This window comes from Vipera berus, assembly GCF_964194415.1.
Source record: "Vipera berus genome assembly, chromosome: 3".
Classification (NCBI taxonomy): domain Eukaryota; kingdom Metazoa; phylum Chordata; class Lepidosauria; order Squamata; family Viperidae; genus Vipera; species Vipera berus.
In genome coordinates this window covers 145,499,046-145,515,923 of record NC_138204.1, presented here as the reverse complement: position 1 = coordinate 145,515,923, position 16,878 = coordinate 145,499,046, and the positions used below count along the sequence as shown (strand labels likewise).

The window sequence follows — 16,878 nt, the reverse complement described above, 5'->3', positions numbered from 1 at the left end:
GCTGGCTGTGGGCGTGAGGCTATACTTCCTCCGCCCCCTCCTAATGGAGTGAACCATTCCCTGCTCTTCCTTCCCTCTCTCTCCCTCTTTCTGTTTCTGCCCCCCTTTTTCTCTTTCTCTCTCTCTCTTGCTTCCTCTTCAGCCTTCCCTCCAGTTTGGTGTGTGCAAAAAAAGTCTCAGGGCTGCTCGGAACTTGTTGGCAATGCCTGGCGTACAGAAGCCCCCCATATTTTCCCAAGTCCCACTTTAAGAAAAGAGAAGAAAGAAAGAAAGAAAGAAAGAAAGAAAGAAAGAAAGAAAGAAAGAAAGAAAGAAAGAAAGAAAGAAAGAAAGAAAGAAAGAAAGAAAGACGATCTGCAGTCGCAAATGGTTGTACTAAATATAGGATGGGACTTAAGTTGAACGGCAGATACATTTCTCTGTTCCTTGCTGTGCAGCTAGGTAAGTGGATTCATGGTGAACATAGCAAGGGTTTTTTAAAATGTCTTCCTTCTCTCTCTTTTTTCTATCTATCTATCTATCTATCATCTATCTATCTATCTATCTATCTATCTATCTATCTATCTATCTATCTATCTATCTATCTATCTATCTTTTTCTTTTCTTTTCTCTTCTTCTTGTTTTTCTTGTGCCAAACAAATCCCCCACACTAACCCGTAATATGTACATTAACAAGGCTCAATAATATGAGAGTTTTTGTTATACAGTTATATGATATAATGTGCTGAGAGCATTTTTGGCCGCTTTTTATCTATATTTGCCTGTTTATTCGAGGTACCATAGGTGTGTATGTTCTCTCTAATCTCTCCTCTCCCCCCCCCGCCCCACATTTCTTAACGGGATTGTTTTACCTTGCTGCTCTCCCCCCCCCCAACCCCTCGTGCCCGTGTGTGTGTCTGTGTGTGTTTGTGTAAGATTGCATCACGGCGGAACAAATTCATCCTATTTGTCCGAAGCTAATTTCTCTCACCTCTCTCCCTCCGAGCTATGAGAAAGAGAGGGCGCATATAATGTATATCGGATTATTTCGGACGTTGCTTTGCGAACAAAAGGAGCACAAATGGTGCCAGTTCAAAGTTCCCGTCCCAGGTGTGGTGTTCTGTCCAAGGATGCATTTCTGTGCTGTGTTAAAAACGTGGAGGGGAAGAAAGATCGAAGGGAAGAAATCAAAAGGGAATCAAACCGAGTTTCAGATATCTTCCTCGCCGCTGTCGTGAAAAGTCTTGCTCGAAAATAGACATTTCGGCGGGAATTCTATTAGGAGTAGGTTTTGCGCTCTCGCTCGCTCGCTCTGTGTGTGTGTGTGTGTGTGATTAGCGAAGGAGAGCTTAAGGTATTCCTGATTTCGTCTCTGAAACCCTCGCTTCGGCCGCAAGCTTTCCAGTTGTAGAGGCGCTTGGAAGTTAGGGCCACTTTCACATCTGCACCGAGCCTTGTTTAGAGGAGATGCGCGTTGTGAGGCGGGGGGGGGGGGTGATCGGCAAAAAAAAAAGCCGCTGCGGTTGGCAGCTTAACAGAAAAGCATGCCCTTCCACGTTTTGTCAAGGATGCTTGATTTAAAGGACTGCAAAGCACAAACACGTACGTCCGCACGCACTCCTTTAGAATATATTTCGCTCCCCCACCTCCTCCCCGGAGTTTTCCCGTCCCAAATCTTGTGGTCTCGGGTTTATTTCTCTCGGCGGCTGTTCTCTATGCCGACAATCTCTGCAGCGTTTTGGAAACAGAAGCGTGGGGAGAAGAGAGAGATGCGAGACCCTTTCTTGTAGACGTTTCGTGCTTTCGAAAAAGAATAATAAGATAATGGCCGGGAAACGGGTTGACTTTTCTCGTGGCAATAATAAAAGGGAACCAGGCAAAGAACAGAAGGTATTTTGCAGTTCCACCCCAAATCTTGCTGGGTGTTTAATTGTTAAAGCTTTAGAATCGCCCCTTCTTTTTCCTCTTTCCGCAGCTTCGCCCGGCGGTGTTTTAACTGCTGGAATTCCATTTCTGTAGAAGAAATTGGCGCGTTTCTATCCCGAGAAATAGGCGTTGCTGTCTCCCTTTCCTAACTCTGGGCTGGGAAAGATGCGGTAGTGTCACGAGCCACCCTCCAAAGGGAAGGGGTTCGTTTGTTCTTTTATCGTTTGCCTGCAAGTATCCTCCCCGCGTAAGGTTTTGGAAAGGCTCGAACTGGAGGCGCACAAAATGTAAGGAAAACAGGCAGAGGAGGGCGACTTGATTTGTGCAATGCGCGTGCGCTACGGCGCCTTACTCTCTTTTCATTTTGTTGTATTGTTACTTCCAGCCTTTATGGAAGTGTTGAATAATAAACTTTCCCTGCTGCGCATTTTATTTTTACCCACCTGGATGCGGTTTATTCTAGCCTCGTAGCAGAATGATCGTCCGGGAGAGTTGCTTTCGGAAACACACACACACACACACACACACACACAAAAGAGGGGTTTTTGGCCTAGATTCCCTTGTACCGGGGTGTCTGGAATAATTCCCGAATGGTTGACCTTTCCGAGAAAACAAGGTTGTTAAAAGCAAAGGGAGGAAAGAGAAGAAGAGGGACTGCGGATGTGAAAACACGCAGCGGAGCACCGCCAAGGCTAGATACCCACACACATCCATCCACCTCGCTTTCCTCAGTTACCAGGGTTTAATGCCTCCATAAAAAAGAGAGAGAGAGAGAGAGAAGAATCGAATCCCGCATTGGGGCAGACGCGTGTTTGCGGTGGTGACCGAGGCTTTGTTGGTTTCTTCTTTTACAGTGCAAGTGGGCCGCGTGTTTATCAAAAAAGCAAAAACAAATAAAAAACCCCTTTCTGACAGCTGTTACTGAAATCCCTGGTGAGATTTTTCCCACCCTACCCCGCCCCCCAAAACCAAAATGTGTCCGTTTCAGGCACGACTGAATTTGGAACCTCCAAGGATGTAACCCCTTTCTGTCCAGGCGACGGCAACCTCAACTCAGCCAGCTGAACAGGTGGGAATAGAGAGATTCAGGTCCCTAGCCCTTCCCCCCCCTCCCCCCTGATATCCAGCGCTGTCCTTTGTATCCATCTGTAAGTGGGAAGGTGGGGAGAAGACACAATCCAGAGTCTTCGGGAAGGAGCTCTTTGCCCAGGCCTCAGGGAGGGAGGGAGGGAAGGAAGGAAGGAGTGAGTGAGTCAGTCTGGGTTTATTCTTGGATTGGTCTCTTGTGAATGTTACTGGTTGTAGGTTCGGTATGGCAGCCAACGTCTGCAGTCTAACAGTGTTTTGAGATGTGGGGGGGTGAGTTCAAAAAAAGAGGGAGGTGGTTACTAAATTGGGTTAACGATATAATCCGGTGGGGACGAGAGAAGTTCTAGCAGTGCTGAGCTTTGGTAATAACGAGGCTATATTTTACTTATCCGCTTTAAATACGTGCACGCACAAGCACACACCGTATTCCGAAAGGATTAGTGCGAAAATCTCTAGGGTGGAAAAATCCCTTCTCCCGATTGCAAATTCCCATTCTTCGCCTGCCTTCCCGGAGCTGGAAGGGGCTTTCAGATTGCTGCAGAAGGCTGAAGCATATGGACGTGAATAGCTAATGGTTTGCTCAGGATCGAGCCAGCCATCGCTCTTAAACCAAAAAGTCACTAATTCCTTTTCATTTGCTGCAGGATTGATAGGGATAAATATGCCCGTATGTTGCTCTGTAGCCATTCCATTCAACTGCTCTCACAAAAGCAGAGAAATTGGGCTGGGTTGATGTTTGTGCATGCATATTTTTCAGCAATGTAATCAAGTTACCAATATAGAGCAACAAGGACCAAACTACCTCTCATTCACACATGCACATCCCACCGGGAGAGACCTTTTTTTAAAAAAAAAAAAAACAAAAAAAAACCACCGGTGCATTTCAGAATCCCTTGCGATCAAATCTGATTTTGCAACCAAGTTCCATGGGTTGAAGATAATAATATACTGTTTCCAGTCTAGTGCCCTTCAGATACACAGGACTCCTAGCATTCTGGGTGAGCATGAGTGGTGTAGTCAAACAGATCTGAAGAATGCCAGGTGGGAAGGACTACCCTAATCTTTGGGGGAGGGATCTTACATGCTAACAAAATCATGCCGGCGAACAAGAGCTTGGCTTTGATACGGGCTGCACCCGAGAAAGGAGGGCACATTCTCACTCTCTCAGAAAAAGGATGCCCTTGTTTCAGCTTCCCTGAAGATCTTGCAATGAGAGTTCAAGGCTCCTTGTGAGAGGCAGAAGATGAATAGCGGGGAATTAGCACCAATGATGTGTGTAGTGGGTAGGGACAACAGAACAGACAAGGCTGGATTGGTAGAGAAACTCAACAAAGGCGAATGGTGCAGAGAGTAAATGAGAGGGAGACCCCAAAGGATATGTTTGTCTCTACTTGAATGAGAGAATCAGGAAAGCGGTGGAGGAGTGACCAGAAAACAAGGACTGAGCATGCATCCAATATGTCAGTCACTGTTTATATTCCTTTATACTTACAATCCACTTATAAGTTAAGAGCACTTCGTATTACATGTTCTACCTCACTTCTGTAAACAGATGGAAACAGGGGGAGGGGGAGATGTACATGTTTCTAACTACCAAACTACTCATGAAGCAACATGGAGGGAGCAGGGAAGGTAGGCAGGAGAGTTGATTGTATGATCAAAGATTAAGCATCGAAGATTAATACTTCAACATCTGTCTACATTTGTCTACTTCCAGATATGTTCATCATCCTCTACAGACAAATGTATATACACTTCCTGGTTTTGAAATTATCTTAGTAACGTTCCCTCTGCTCTTCTCAAGAGACACTTTTAGCAATCTCAACAATGTGGCTGGCTTTAAAGTTCATTCCAGCCATTTGTCTCTGTTCAGAAATCAGTACAGCTCTTTGCTAATGTTAATGTAATATTATTCAGAAAATAAAATAAAGTTCTAGGAACACCTTTTTTCAAAATAATTCAAAATGGATTCTAAGATACATAATGGTCAGATAACCCAAAATAATTGTTGTTGCTGCTGCTGTTGCAATGATAGCTTTATGTGGGTCACTTGTGGGTCACTTAAGGAAGAGCTAAATACAGATTTTGATCTAGCCCTGCTTCAGATCTATTGTGTTTCATTTCAAATGCAGCTTATCCAATTTCATGTAAAAGGGGGGGGTGGTTTTAGATGAAGAGACTTACTAGAAGAGCAGATCCTGCTCCTATTGTAGCTTTGGGGTAGCTGTGTGAAGCTGAAAGGAAGGTGCACTTAACCGTGGGGTTTTCTGGAATCAAACTAGGGGTGGGTATAGCATGCTGCTATCTTGTTGGGAGCTGTCCATCTGATATGGTGCTGATCTGTTCTCCAGCATACCTGGTGCAGGCAGTCAAAGAAGCAAGCAAGTGTGATGCAGTCTTTAAGGGCTTCTCGGATTGTGTGGTCAAGATGGGCCAAAACATTGCCAACTATCCGCAAGACCTGGATGACAAGAAAAATCTCGAAACAATCTGCCGGTAGGTTCCATTATGCTCTTACAGTTGTTTCTGGTTTGTGTAATGTGTGGTTTATCTATATGATTGCTCTACAATGATTATTGTAAAAATTTTATACTTATATAATTATATTTTTCTTTTCTTTGTAAGTCATTTGCAGTTGTAGTTGTAGTTAGGTACAAGAAAAAGGAAGGTAGTTAGCTTGCTAAATCAGTTGTTTCATATAGGTTTATACACTTAACCGTCAGGAGACAGGGTTTCTTGTCCATTCTTGCCCATCAAGAATAACCATAATAAGCAGACAAATCTGTTTGATGTAATCTTGCCATTGTTTGAAACTACCCACCCACCCACCCAAGCTAAGCACAGATTAATGGAAATAAAATCTGCCAGATTTCAGGGGAATTTATTTTCAAATACACATTATTTCCTGGGCAGTTCACTTCCTGTTAAAGACAATAAAATTAAAGATATTTTAACAGATTTAATTACAATTAACTGGGCCCCAAATTATCAGGGATTTCTGCTGCAGTAATTCTTTTCTCCATTTCATTTTTTTCCACAACATTAAAAAAAAACATAGCCAGCTGTATACTATTGATGACCAGGTGCTTACTTCCACCAAAACACGCATGCTTGAGACAAAGCACTTAACAGCCCCTGGATTGGCTGACTCTATTTTCTCGATAGGTTTTCTGCCTACTTTGCCCATAAGTTGATGCTATATAAGTTAACCTCTTTCCAAACAATTTTTGGAATGGAGTAGGAAAGAATATTTACCCAGAATTAGTGAAAGAATGCTTCTTAAATGCCAACCATCTTTTTGTTTAGCAACATAGTAATATAATAGTAACATGTTTTATTCTATTTCTAGATGCTTTTTTCTGGGCAGTGTACTCTAATTTGACATATATTATTAACCAAAGTAGTTATGCTGATGTTTTCCTTCCATATTAAAGAGTTACTATAATACAGAATGTGGATTCCAATGCAGGTTTTTCCTTCCTCCCACACTTCTTTCAAGACATCATAATGGCTATTTAAAAATGCAGCCATAAATTATTTTGTCTTATGGTGGTGTGTTATGATGCAATTCTGAAAACCACAAGCCACTTTCAAGCTCTTTTATCTCTGGTGAAGCTGCTAAGATGGTCCGTTTCCCTAAGGAAATGGGAGAAGCCACCTTTTGTGTCCCATCTAAAGTCAGACACTGACTCATGGAGTAATGAGCAGAACTGTCCCTTGTGCTTTGCAGATTTCGAAGGTTGCAGTTCTAAATTTGGAAACAGGCTAGCCTGAAATAATCCGATTCAATCCTGTATAATTAACTCAATCCAATATTTAAATGGAAACTCAGTATGCTGCCAGATCTTCCTCATGTGTTTTGGGAAGTCATTCCATCCAATTTCAACTGGACTTATTTCTGACACATCCTGTACTGACCTTGGAGCATACTGCAAATAATCGAATGGAATTTACTTCCAGCACTAAGACTTCAATCTTAAAAGAGATTTAATGGGAATTAAATGCAACTGATTGGATTCATTGAATCTTACCTCTGAGCATATTATGTATGTGGGTTGTTGTTTTTTTTAAGACAGTTGCTCAAGTCTCTTTGGTTTGTGAGCGTCACATTAGTAATGAACATTGACTTGCTTGGAAATAAATTATGTCGGGTGCACTGGAGCAATTTTCTAGATAAAGAGATTGGGAAAATTGCGTGTTGACCGAATTGCATCCCGATTTCAGTGAGTTGTATCTGAAGAGGGAAAGGGCGAAAGACCCGCTTAGCTTGAATCAAGCTTTACTGTGGAATCGGCTGCTGAAAAATCTTCCCCGCGCTTCCACGTTCCACCTATTTTCATGGAAGCCAAACCTATTTCGATCTCGGCATTTAGAAGCAAGTTACATTAAACGGCAATATCTTGCTGCGGAAGGGCGGCGTTGACATGCTAAATCGAAAGGGTTGGCATTCTCCTTTCCCAGCCCCTGGGGGAAGAAGAAGAAGGAGGAGGAGGAGGAAAGAAAAAAGAAAAAAAAAGCTCGGAAATGCATCTCCTTCCGCCGTTTCCCTCGCTTGTGAAAGAGACATCACGCTCTGGGCAGCAAAGCAACACGGCCTGGTGGTTGAGAAAGGCTGCGAACAAGGGGAGGAGGACAGGAAGAAAGTGTGAGGGAGGAAGACTCGCGGAAGCCTTACTAGAGGCCAGCAAACCACCCCCTAACGGTCCAGGGGTCTTCAAACTTGGCCCTTTCATGACTTGTGGACTTCAACTCCCAGAACTCCTCAGCCAGCCGTGCCTGGCTGAGGAATTCTGGGAATTGAAGTCCACAAGTCATAAAAGGGCCAAGTTTGAAGACCCCTGCCCTAACCGTAGTCCTAACCAGTGGCGTAGGGTGGGTTGTCAGCACCCGGGGCAAGGCAAGTAATTTGCTTCCCCTAACCCATGGATTTTAGCACTCGAGTTTCTTCCACTAGATTAGTTAAAGAAACCCTTAACCCCTAAGCACATGTATTGTTTGTTATGAAAATACTGATGTAATTAAAGTAAAATGCATCTAATGCGCCCCCCCCAGATGTTGCACCCGGTGCGGCCGACCCCCCCTGCACCCCCCACGCTACGCCACTGGTCCTAACACACCAAGCAGACAGAGGGGGTCCGATTTACCCCTTCCCAGCGAGGTTGGAAAACTCCGCTGCCTTCCCTAGAGGAAGAAATGTCTGCTTGGGATTCTGCTGCAATTACTGCAGGAGAGCCACCAGCCACGCAAGGCAGGCTCAGGGGCGGGGCGGGGGCGGAACGGAAGCCTTGCCCTATATTCCACAATTAGAACAAGGCGCATTCCGCCAGGCCGCCCCTCCCCCTCCCCGGTTCCCTTCGGATATCTCTTTTTTTCTCTCTCTCTCTCTTTTGCGCGCGCCCGCGCGCAGCGAAAACCAGCTCAAGGAAGATTTAAGTTTGCCTTCGGGAGACGCAATTCCGGGCAGAAGATACACCCAGGAGCGACGCCCTTTTCAGCCTTCTCGCCGTCTGCGGGCCTCATTCTTTATTATTACCAGGGGTCTTCAAGCTTGGCCCTTTTATGACTTGTGGACTTCAGCTCCCAGAAGACTTGTGGACTTCAGCTCCTCTCAGCCTGGCTGAGGAATTCTGGGAGCTGAAGTCCACAAGTCATAAAAGGGCCAAGTTTGAAGACCCCTGATAATTTATTACAAACGGCGAGCAGCGCTGGACACTCCGCCAAACAGTTCCGAGGGCTGCGACGAGGTGTGCTGCAGCCCCCCGCCGCGAGTCTTACTGCAAGCCACAATCGAGACCACGTGTCTCTCGGGACAAAGGGGCGGGGTGTAATTATTCCTGTTATTAACATAATGTAGTATTAGCTTGAGTTTCGTTATTGTTTGGAAGAGGGGAAAGAGAACAAAACGGCTGTTACAGATACGATTGCACGCTGGGCAGCGTGCGTGCTTTTAGTGTTAATATGGTGTTGCTGTCACAGTGTTTATTAGTGAATTCTTGGAATTGCTTAGGAGTCTGGAACTGATTCGTGGTCAGCCTGGGAATTGCAAAATTGAATAGCAGTCCGTGGAAAGAGCTTCCGTTATCCACAGGGATGCACCAATGAGCTCTGAAGACCTCAGACAACCTCATATGTTTAAAGATCAGGAGAGCATTCTGCATGTGCTCAAGGACACAATTGCAATCTTGTTAACATAATGCTGGTCCTTTCATTAGAGCGAAGGGTTCACTTTAGGCAGTGGGTATGGGAAATGAGGGGAAGGAAAGTCATAAAAGGCGGAAATAGTGAGAACCACCAGCTTTTCCCAGCATTAAGGTTTTAGTTAGCCAATTCATTTGGATTCTCTTTGCAGAATAGGTACAGGTTGAGACACCCAAATAATTGAAGCTTCCCAGATATCACTTTTAGAACTTGAAAGCATATTTCAGGACTAATTCGTGGTGATCTCAAACTCAGACTCATGAACTGATTTGCATATAAGATGCTCTGCCGTTCACATGCCTTGCAAAGTCTACATTTTGCTTTTGTACACAAGAGACATCCATCAGTTAAAACAGATGACATCTTTCACAACAACATTCAGTGAGACATAAAATTTAATAGTCCTAAAAGAAATGCGACAGCCTGGTTAAATTCTCATAACCAATGCATCATCAAGGGAACTAAAATGAAGGCCCTAAAATGATAGTTGTCTGCAGCAGCAGGCCAGCTTAGAAGCAGCCAAAGATATTCCACACCAAATTACAGGCAGAAGAGTAGAGCTTCCAGTCCCTGCAGCTGTTTCATTTGGCAGCTTCTTGATCCTAAAGACCCACACTTGGAAGTCAATCTCTCTGGCTTAACACTGGCTTCCAACTAAGTGTACTTAGGCTCACTATTCAAATGGCATGTTCCATTAAAATGGAAGAAACTACCATAGTGCAGTTGAGTGAAGAAATAACCAAGAGAGGCAGGATAGATAGCACCACTATACATGCCTCCAAACAGCTGGGGAAGAAATGATGAACTGAAGATGGCTCTGCTAAAAGTGAAGCCAAGAACTATAGTGAAACGAAGAACCAGCAATTAAACTGGCTCTTCGTAATTCCTCTCTGAACAAGGAGAGAACTTCAGATTGCCCACAAGTGCTCTGTACAGTTATTTCTCATGAGATTGCATGATAGTGATCTCTAGCTGGTTTAAAGCTCTGGGTAATGAGGGAACAATTTTTTTATTTTTTTTGCTTGAACTATGGTCAGCTCAGTCAAAAGGACACTGGGTTCACTACTTTTCTAATCATTTCCAGAAATTGCTTGTTAACTACCTTTCACCTTTTAGGAACCTTTGCAGTGATACGTTTTACAGCATCTGGTGACTTTTTTTTCAATTTTTAGCAAAAGAAGTTTGAAATGCAAATGTAGAGGTGTTAAACATTTTTTTTTCTTGGAATAAACAAAAGAGAGATTAGATCTTTGATTTTGGAAAGTTATAAATGGACTAAGGTTCCTGATGGATTTTAAATGCAATTTTGGAATTAACAATAATCCTTTTCATGAGAAAATGCTTTTGCTTTGAATTCTCTTTTTTAAAAAATGATAGAATGAGACTTGGAAGGTTGGACACTAGAAGGAACTAAACCAGAAGGAACTAAAATTTACAATTTTTAGAAGAACAATTAAATATGACTTACAAATATATAATGGAACAAAATATTTTAACATTGGACATATCAAAGGACATTTATGAACAATGGACCCAGAAATTATTTTAAAAATGATTTGCTTCTATAGAAAGACTGTGTTTAAAAGATGTTATGGAAGAAAATCAAGTTCTACTGAATAAGACTGATCTGAAAGTGGATTTAAAAATGAGACACTACAGGAATGAAAAGATGCAACACTGGACATACAAATGAAACTGGATGTCTTAATAATTAAAAGGGATATACAAATAACAAACCAAAAGATTGACCCGGAAAACATTCCTATATTGGATTTACAAAAGAAGCTTGTTAAAGCTTTGAAGAATTGTGTGATAAGGAACAAAGTAATCAAGTTCTAGGACATTAGTTGAAATAACTAAAGGTTGTTAAAGGTAAAAAGAAGGAATAAGCAATTGGTTTATTTGATCAAGGTTAAAATAGGTATGTTATATTTTAACTCTTAATGGATTTTGCTGATCGGGACTGAATGAGCTGTAAGAATTTGTTTACCTTTAAGCAATGGGATGTCTTCTTGAGATCATTTCTTGTATTTTAGGAGAAGATGATAACTTAGTAAAGTTGGTTACACTTGTGATGAAGAGAGAAGTCATTTCTTTATTTATTTCTTTTCTATAGTCTTATTTTTGACATGTAGGGTAGCCTTTCCCTAGACGTTTTAGGATTCCCACCAAATTACCATATCACACTCATCATATTTATTATTTATTTATTTATTCGGTTTATATACCGCCCTACTCCCAAAGGACTCAGGGCGGTTTACAAGACAAAATTTAAAAACAATACAATATAAAATTAAAATAAAATTAAATTAAGTCTAGCCGCAAAAATTAAAATCACAATTTAAAAACATTAAACCCCTCAGTCCAGACCAGATAGCTCAAAGAGCCAGGTTTTTAGGTCCCGGCGAAATGAACGAAGGTCGGGGGCAGTCCGGACAGGGGCAGTCCGGAGTTCCGTTGGCAGTTGATTTCATAGGGCAGGCGCGCCCACAGAGAACGCCCTCCCCCTGGGGATCGCCCGTCGGCAATCCTTGACCATCGGTACCCTGAGGAGGCCCTCCCTGTGGGAGCGCACAGGACGATGGGAAATTGACACTGGCAGCAGGTGCTCCCTTAGATAATCTGGGCCCATGCCATTTAGGGCTTTATAGGTCATCACCAGCACCTTGAATCTCACCCGGAGGGCAACTGGAAGCCAATGCAGCTCGTGGAGAAGAGGTGTTACATGGGAGTATCGGGAGACTCCCATCACAACTCGCGCGGCTGCATTCTGTACCAGCTGAAGCCTCCGAGTGGTCCTCAGGGGCAGCCCCATGTAGAGAGCATTGCAGTAGTCTAGCCGGGAGGTCACGCATGGGTGACTGTGCGTAGGGCATCTCGGTCCAGATAGGGCCATAACTGGCGCACTAGGCGAACCTGGGCAAAAGCCCCCCTGGCCACGGCTCCTATATGATCTTCCAAACTGAGCCGTGAATCCAGGAGGACGCCCAAGTTGTGGGCCTTATCAACGGGGGGGTAACACCTTACCCCCCATAGTTAACAATGGAAAAGATTGGTTAGTCTGAGATGCCGGTATGCACAGCCACTCAGTCTTGGCAGGATTGAAACGAAGCCTGTTTCTCCCCATCCAAATCCGGACCGCCTCCAGGCAACAGGATATCACGTCGAGGGCATCACTGGGTTGGTTCGGGGTGGAAAGAAAAAGCTGGGTATCATCAGCATACTGATGAAAAAACACCCCAAAACCAAGAATGAGCTCACCCAGCGGCTTCATATAGATGTTGAACAAGAGGGGAGAGAGGACCGACCCCTGAGGAACTCCACAAACAAGAGGCCTCGGGGCGGACCTCTGCCCTCCCGTCAACACCAACTGCGAGCGGCCCAGGAGGTAGGAGGAGAACCACTGTAAAACAGTGCCCCCCACTCCCAACCCCCTACCTAGCATGCTAAGCCATAACATGGTTTGTTTTTGGCACAGTTTGGTGTGCTAATCTAGTCACTTTCATGTATTAAATAATTAGGTTATATGTGACTACAGAGTAGAATTTACTGGAATAGGTGACCCATTGCTTGACATAGGGTCTGGGTTCACGTATCTTGTAGGCCAACATGTTGGCTTAGCACAGCTTTGATGAATTCAAGTATTATAGTTTATTAAATAAACTATGGTTATAACAAACCATGGTTTAGTACAATAAATGAATTCAGTCATCAATATACACTTTTGTGCATTCCTAATAGGGCTGCCAACCATTTAAGTAAATGCTGATAGTTTGGGGTAGGGGTGCAGATGAGGGAAGAAATCCAGGTTCAATTCCACCCTCAGCTACTACAAGCTCATTGGGTGCCTTTTTGGCCAGTCCACCTTACTCAACCTCTCCTAAGTCACAAGGCTGTTCTCTGAAAAATCAAAGGAGAGACTACTACTATGTTCGTCCCTTGAGCAACTAGAAGAAATGCCATATAAATGAACTGACTCATCAATTTTAGTCTTACTTAGACTGGCCTATAATTTGTCTGATGTAAGAAAGATTATATTCTTCAATTATGCATAGATGCATCCCTAGCAGACATCTCAGAAGGGATATTCTTCATTTATGCCAGTGTAGGGAAAATTGGTTTTTTAAAAAAAAACATACCTTTGCAGCCTGTGATTTTTATAAACAATTATTTGATGTCCTATCCCCCATACTGAATAATTACACCATGGACCAAGCTGATGCCCTGCAGATGTATCATTCTTCATCCTCTCCAAGGAGCGTGGTTGATGGACAGGGATGAGGAGAGATGTCATCCTATAGTCCCGGAGGGTCCAGATTAGGAAAGAGTAAGATCCAATGCTGGCAAAATTTCAGGAAAACAGTAAGATGAGTCCTCAATCAAGGACAGAATTTTTTCAACCTTAGCAACTCCAAGATGAATGGACTTCAACTCTCAGCAATGTTTCGACTCCCAGCAATGCCAGCTAGGAAATTCTGGGAATTGAAATCCACCATATCTTGGGGTTGGCAAGGCTGAGAAACACTGGTCTGGAGCATTGGCTAACTTCTGGAGTGGGAGTGGGGAATTGTATTGCTGTTAGCTGCAAAGTCATGTCCGACCCATCGCAACCCTATGGACAATGTTCCTCCAGCCCTTCCTGTCCTCTACCATCTTCTGGAGTCCATTTAGGCTCACGCCTACTGCTTCAGTGACTCCATCCAGCCACCTCATTCTCTGTCGTCCCCTTCTTCTCTTGCCCTCAACCTTTCCCAGCATTAGGCTCTTCTCCAGTGAGTCCTTCCTTCTCATTAGGTGGCCAAAGTATTTGAGTTTCAACTTCTGGCCTTCTAAAGAGCAGTCAGGGTTGATCTCCTCGAGGACTGACCAGTTTGATCGCCTTGTAGTCCAAGGGACTCGCAGGAGTCTTCTCCAGCACCATAGTTCAAAGGCCTCAATTCTTTGGCGCTCAGCCTTTCTTATGGTCCAACTTTCACTGCCATACATTGCAACTGGGAAGGCCATAGCCTTCAAAGAGAACTCCCAGGGCAAGGCATCTCTGCCACACACTCCGGTCCTTCCCTCCCTAGTTTGTCCCTTCCTGCAGGGAGGGCAAAGGTTCCTTTTGCTACTGGAGGTGTCTCCAGGCAAGGGGTAGTCAGTCTCTCCATCGATTTTTCAGAGAACAGCCTTGTGGCTTAGGAGAGGTTGAGTAAGGTGGACTGGCCAAAAAGGCACCCAAAGAGCTTCTTCTAGTAGCTGAGGGTGGAACTGAACCTGGATTTCTTCCCTCATCTTCACCCCTGCCCCAAACTATCAGCATTTACTGATATGGTTGGCCGACCTATTAGGCAATGCACAAAAGTGTACATTGCTGGCTGAATTCATTTGTTGTAAGCAGTGGTGGGATTCAAATAGGTGAACAACCAGTTCTCTGTGTGGAAGTTCCATTCTGGGTCTGGACAACAAAAAACTAGCTACTGGTTCTGCCAAACTGGTGCCAACCGGCTGAATCCCACCACTGATTGTAAGGGGGATGAAAGGATGGGAGGGGGGGGGGAAAGAGAGTTTGTCAGTATTTCCCACCAACTCTTCTCTTGTATCTTTTCCTCCTTGTTCAGATACTGGGATGACTTCCACTCCTGCACCCTCACAGCCCTCACGGATTGTCAGGAAGGGCTGACAGACGTCTGGGAAAAACTGAAAGAGAAATCCAAAAAGCTCGACTACGAAGGCAACCTATTTGTCCTCTGCGGCAAAACCAACCGAGCAGCCTCGTCCCTCGTAGCCTCTGCCTCCCCGGTGCTGTTGGTGGCTCTTTCCGCCGCGCTGGCGACTTGCATCTCCATGTAGAAGGCCCTTCACGTCAACAGCACGCGGTCCACACGACACAGAATCCCCACCACCACCTTCAGCCCACCACCCTTCCCTCCGCCGCCCGCCGTTTCTCTCTTTCTGCAGGAAGTGGATTTACAAGAGGAAACGTCTCTGCCCCTTGGCTTGGGGCGGAGGGGGGGGAGCTTCCCCTCCCCCAAAATAATGGGGGGCGGGGAAACGGCGTTGTGAAGTCTCCGGCGATGCTGGTGATCCCAACATCCATCTTGGGGAAGGACTTGAGGGGTGGGGGAAGAGAGAGAAACGGAAGCCATCACGACCAACTCGGTCTCTGCTCGCTCGCTTTCTCTCTTTCTCTTTCTCTTTCTCTCTCTCTCTCTCTCGTCTCCTCTCATTTCTTTTTTGCGTTCAGATGATTTGCCAAATGGTCCCCAACGGTGAGCAAGCAAAACAGCCAAACTCGGACCTCAGCTTTAGTCCCTCTCTTCAGATTAAGGTCAACTCAAGCCCTCTTTTTCGTGTGTGCGGGTGTGTGTGTGTGCGGGTGTGTGGGTGCGTGCGTGCGTGGGTGCACCAAGAATCTCAGGAACGGCTTCCAGCCACCACCGATTACTAATAAAGAGTTAATAGGTAATAATAATAATAATAATAAAAATAATAATAATAGTAACGATAGTAATAAAATAATGCTACGAATAACACTACTCACGGCAACGAAAGGGGAGCTCAGTTCTTGCCCTCCCGGGGGGGGGGAAGGTAAAGCCTCTCTTTGGCAGGTTGAATTGAGCGAGGAAGCTGGAAGGGGGGGGAGCGCGACCGGAAATGGGGCCACCTGAGCCGGAGCACGTGGATTGAGTGGCTTTCTTGAAGGGGATGAACTCACCGACGTTTGATCGTCTCGCCTCGGAAACTCTTTGTCGTTTTACTGATTTGTTTTCGATATTCCCCTCCACCACCATTTCACTTCAGAGAACCAAGAACTCCCTTCCTCGATCGGTGGCGGAGGAGGGAGGAAGAAGGAGGAAGGGGGGGGGGAAAGGGGGGCGGGAAAAAAGGTGGGGAAAAAAAAAACAAACCAAAATGCGGTTTTAAGCTCAAAGAAGCGCCCCGTGGAATGCTGCTAAGTATTGCGGAAGGCTGAGCTTAAACCGTCAAAGCATCCTTCAAGTCTTCACTGCCTTTTTTCCCCTCCGTTGAATTCTCTTATTTTTTTTAAAGAGTTGTTTCTCTTCTTTTATAGGTGTTTCACCATTATTGGCTATCCAACAGATCACAGGGGAGGGGAAAAAGGGAAGAAAGGTATATGTTAACGGTACAAATACAATAACAAGCGAACACACAACCTAAAAGGTTCTGTGGGAGGGGTACATTACAAGAACCTTGATTTTAAAAGAAAAAAAAATGTAATTTAAGAAAGTTTATTATAAAGTCAATGCAGCAAAAAAATAATAACATAAAAGATTTGCTACAAAGTAGAGAAAAAAGGTATAAAATAAAATTATTGTTTGAAATGAGGATGTAGTTTTATTTTCTGGAAAAGAGGTCATAGTCATACAATATACCATGCTGATATAGAGCAATTTTCAAGAAAACGAGCAATGTCGGAGGTTCCGCTAAAGGAAATGGCCTAATTTCTTTTTTTTTTTGGGGGGGTGGGAATGGCGAAAAATTCATCGATTTGGGGAAAGCGGGAACGAATGGCGCACGTCAGTTCGATCACTTTTCGAAACCAGCGAACTCTGGAGAGTTTCGCTGACTTGCCCGAAATCAGAGGCGCGCAAGAGCTTTGGGGGATGGATGTTGGACGCTTATCGGATGACAGAGCAGTTTTGCCCCTTTCCTATCCCTCCGAAAAGGAACCGACGTGGGGGT

The 16,878-nt window shown here is 44.4% G+C and overlaps 1 protein-coding gene across 1 annotated transcript; it reads left to right on the top strand.

Moving 5' to 3' along the window:
• Positions 1-80: 80 nt before the first annotated feature.
• On the top strand, positions 81-15,080 carry NRN1 (neuritin 1). The gene is made up of 3 exons (XM_081322771.1): positions 81-441; positions 5,346-5,490; positions 14,793-15,080. The coding sequence occupies exons 1-3, from the start codon at positions 387-389 to the stop codon at positions 15,022-15,024; spliced, it is 432 nt and encodes a 143-aa protein (XP_081178897.1). The 5' UTR covers positions 81-386; the 3' UTR covers positions 15,025-15,080.
• The last annotated feature ends 1,798 nt before the right edge of the window (positions 15,081-16,878 follow it).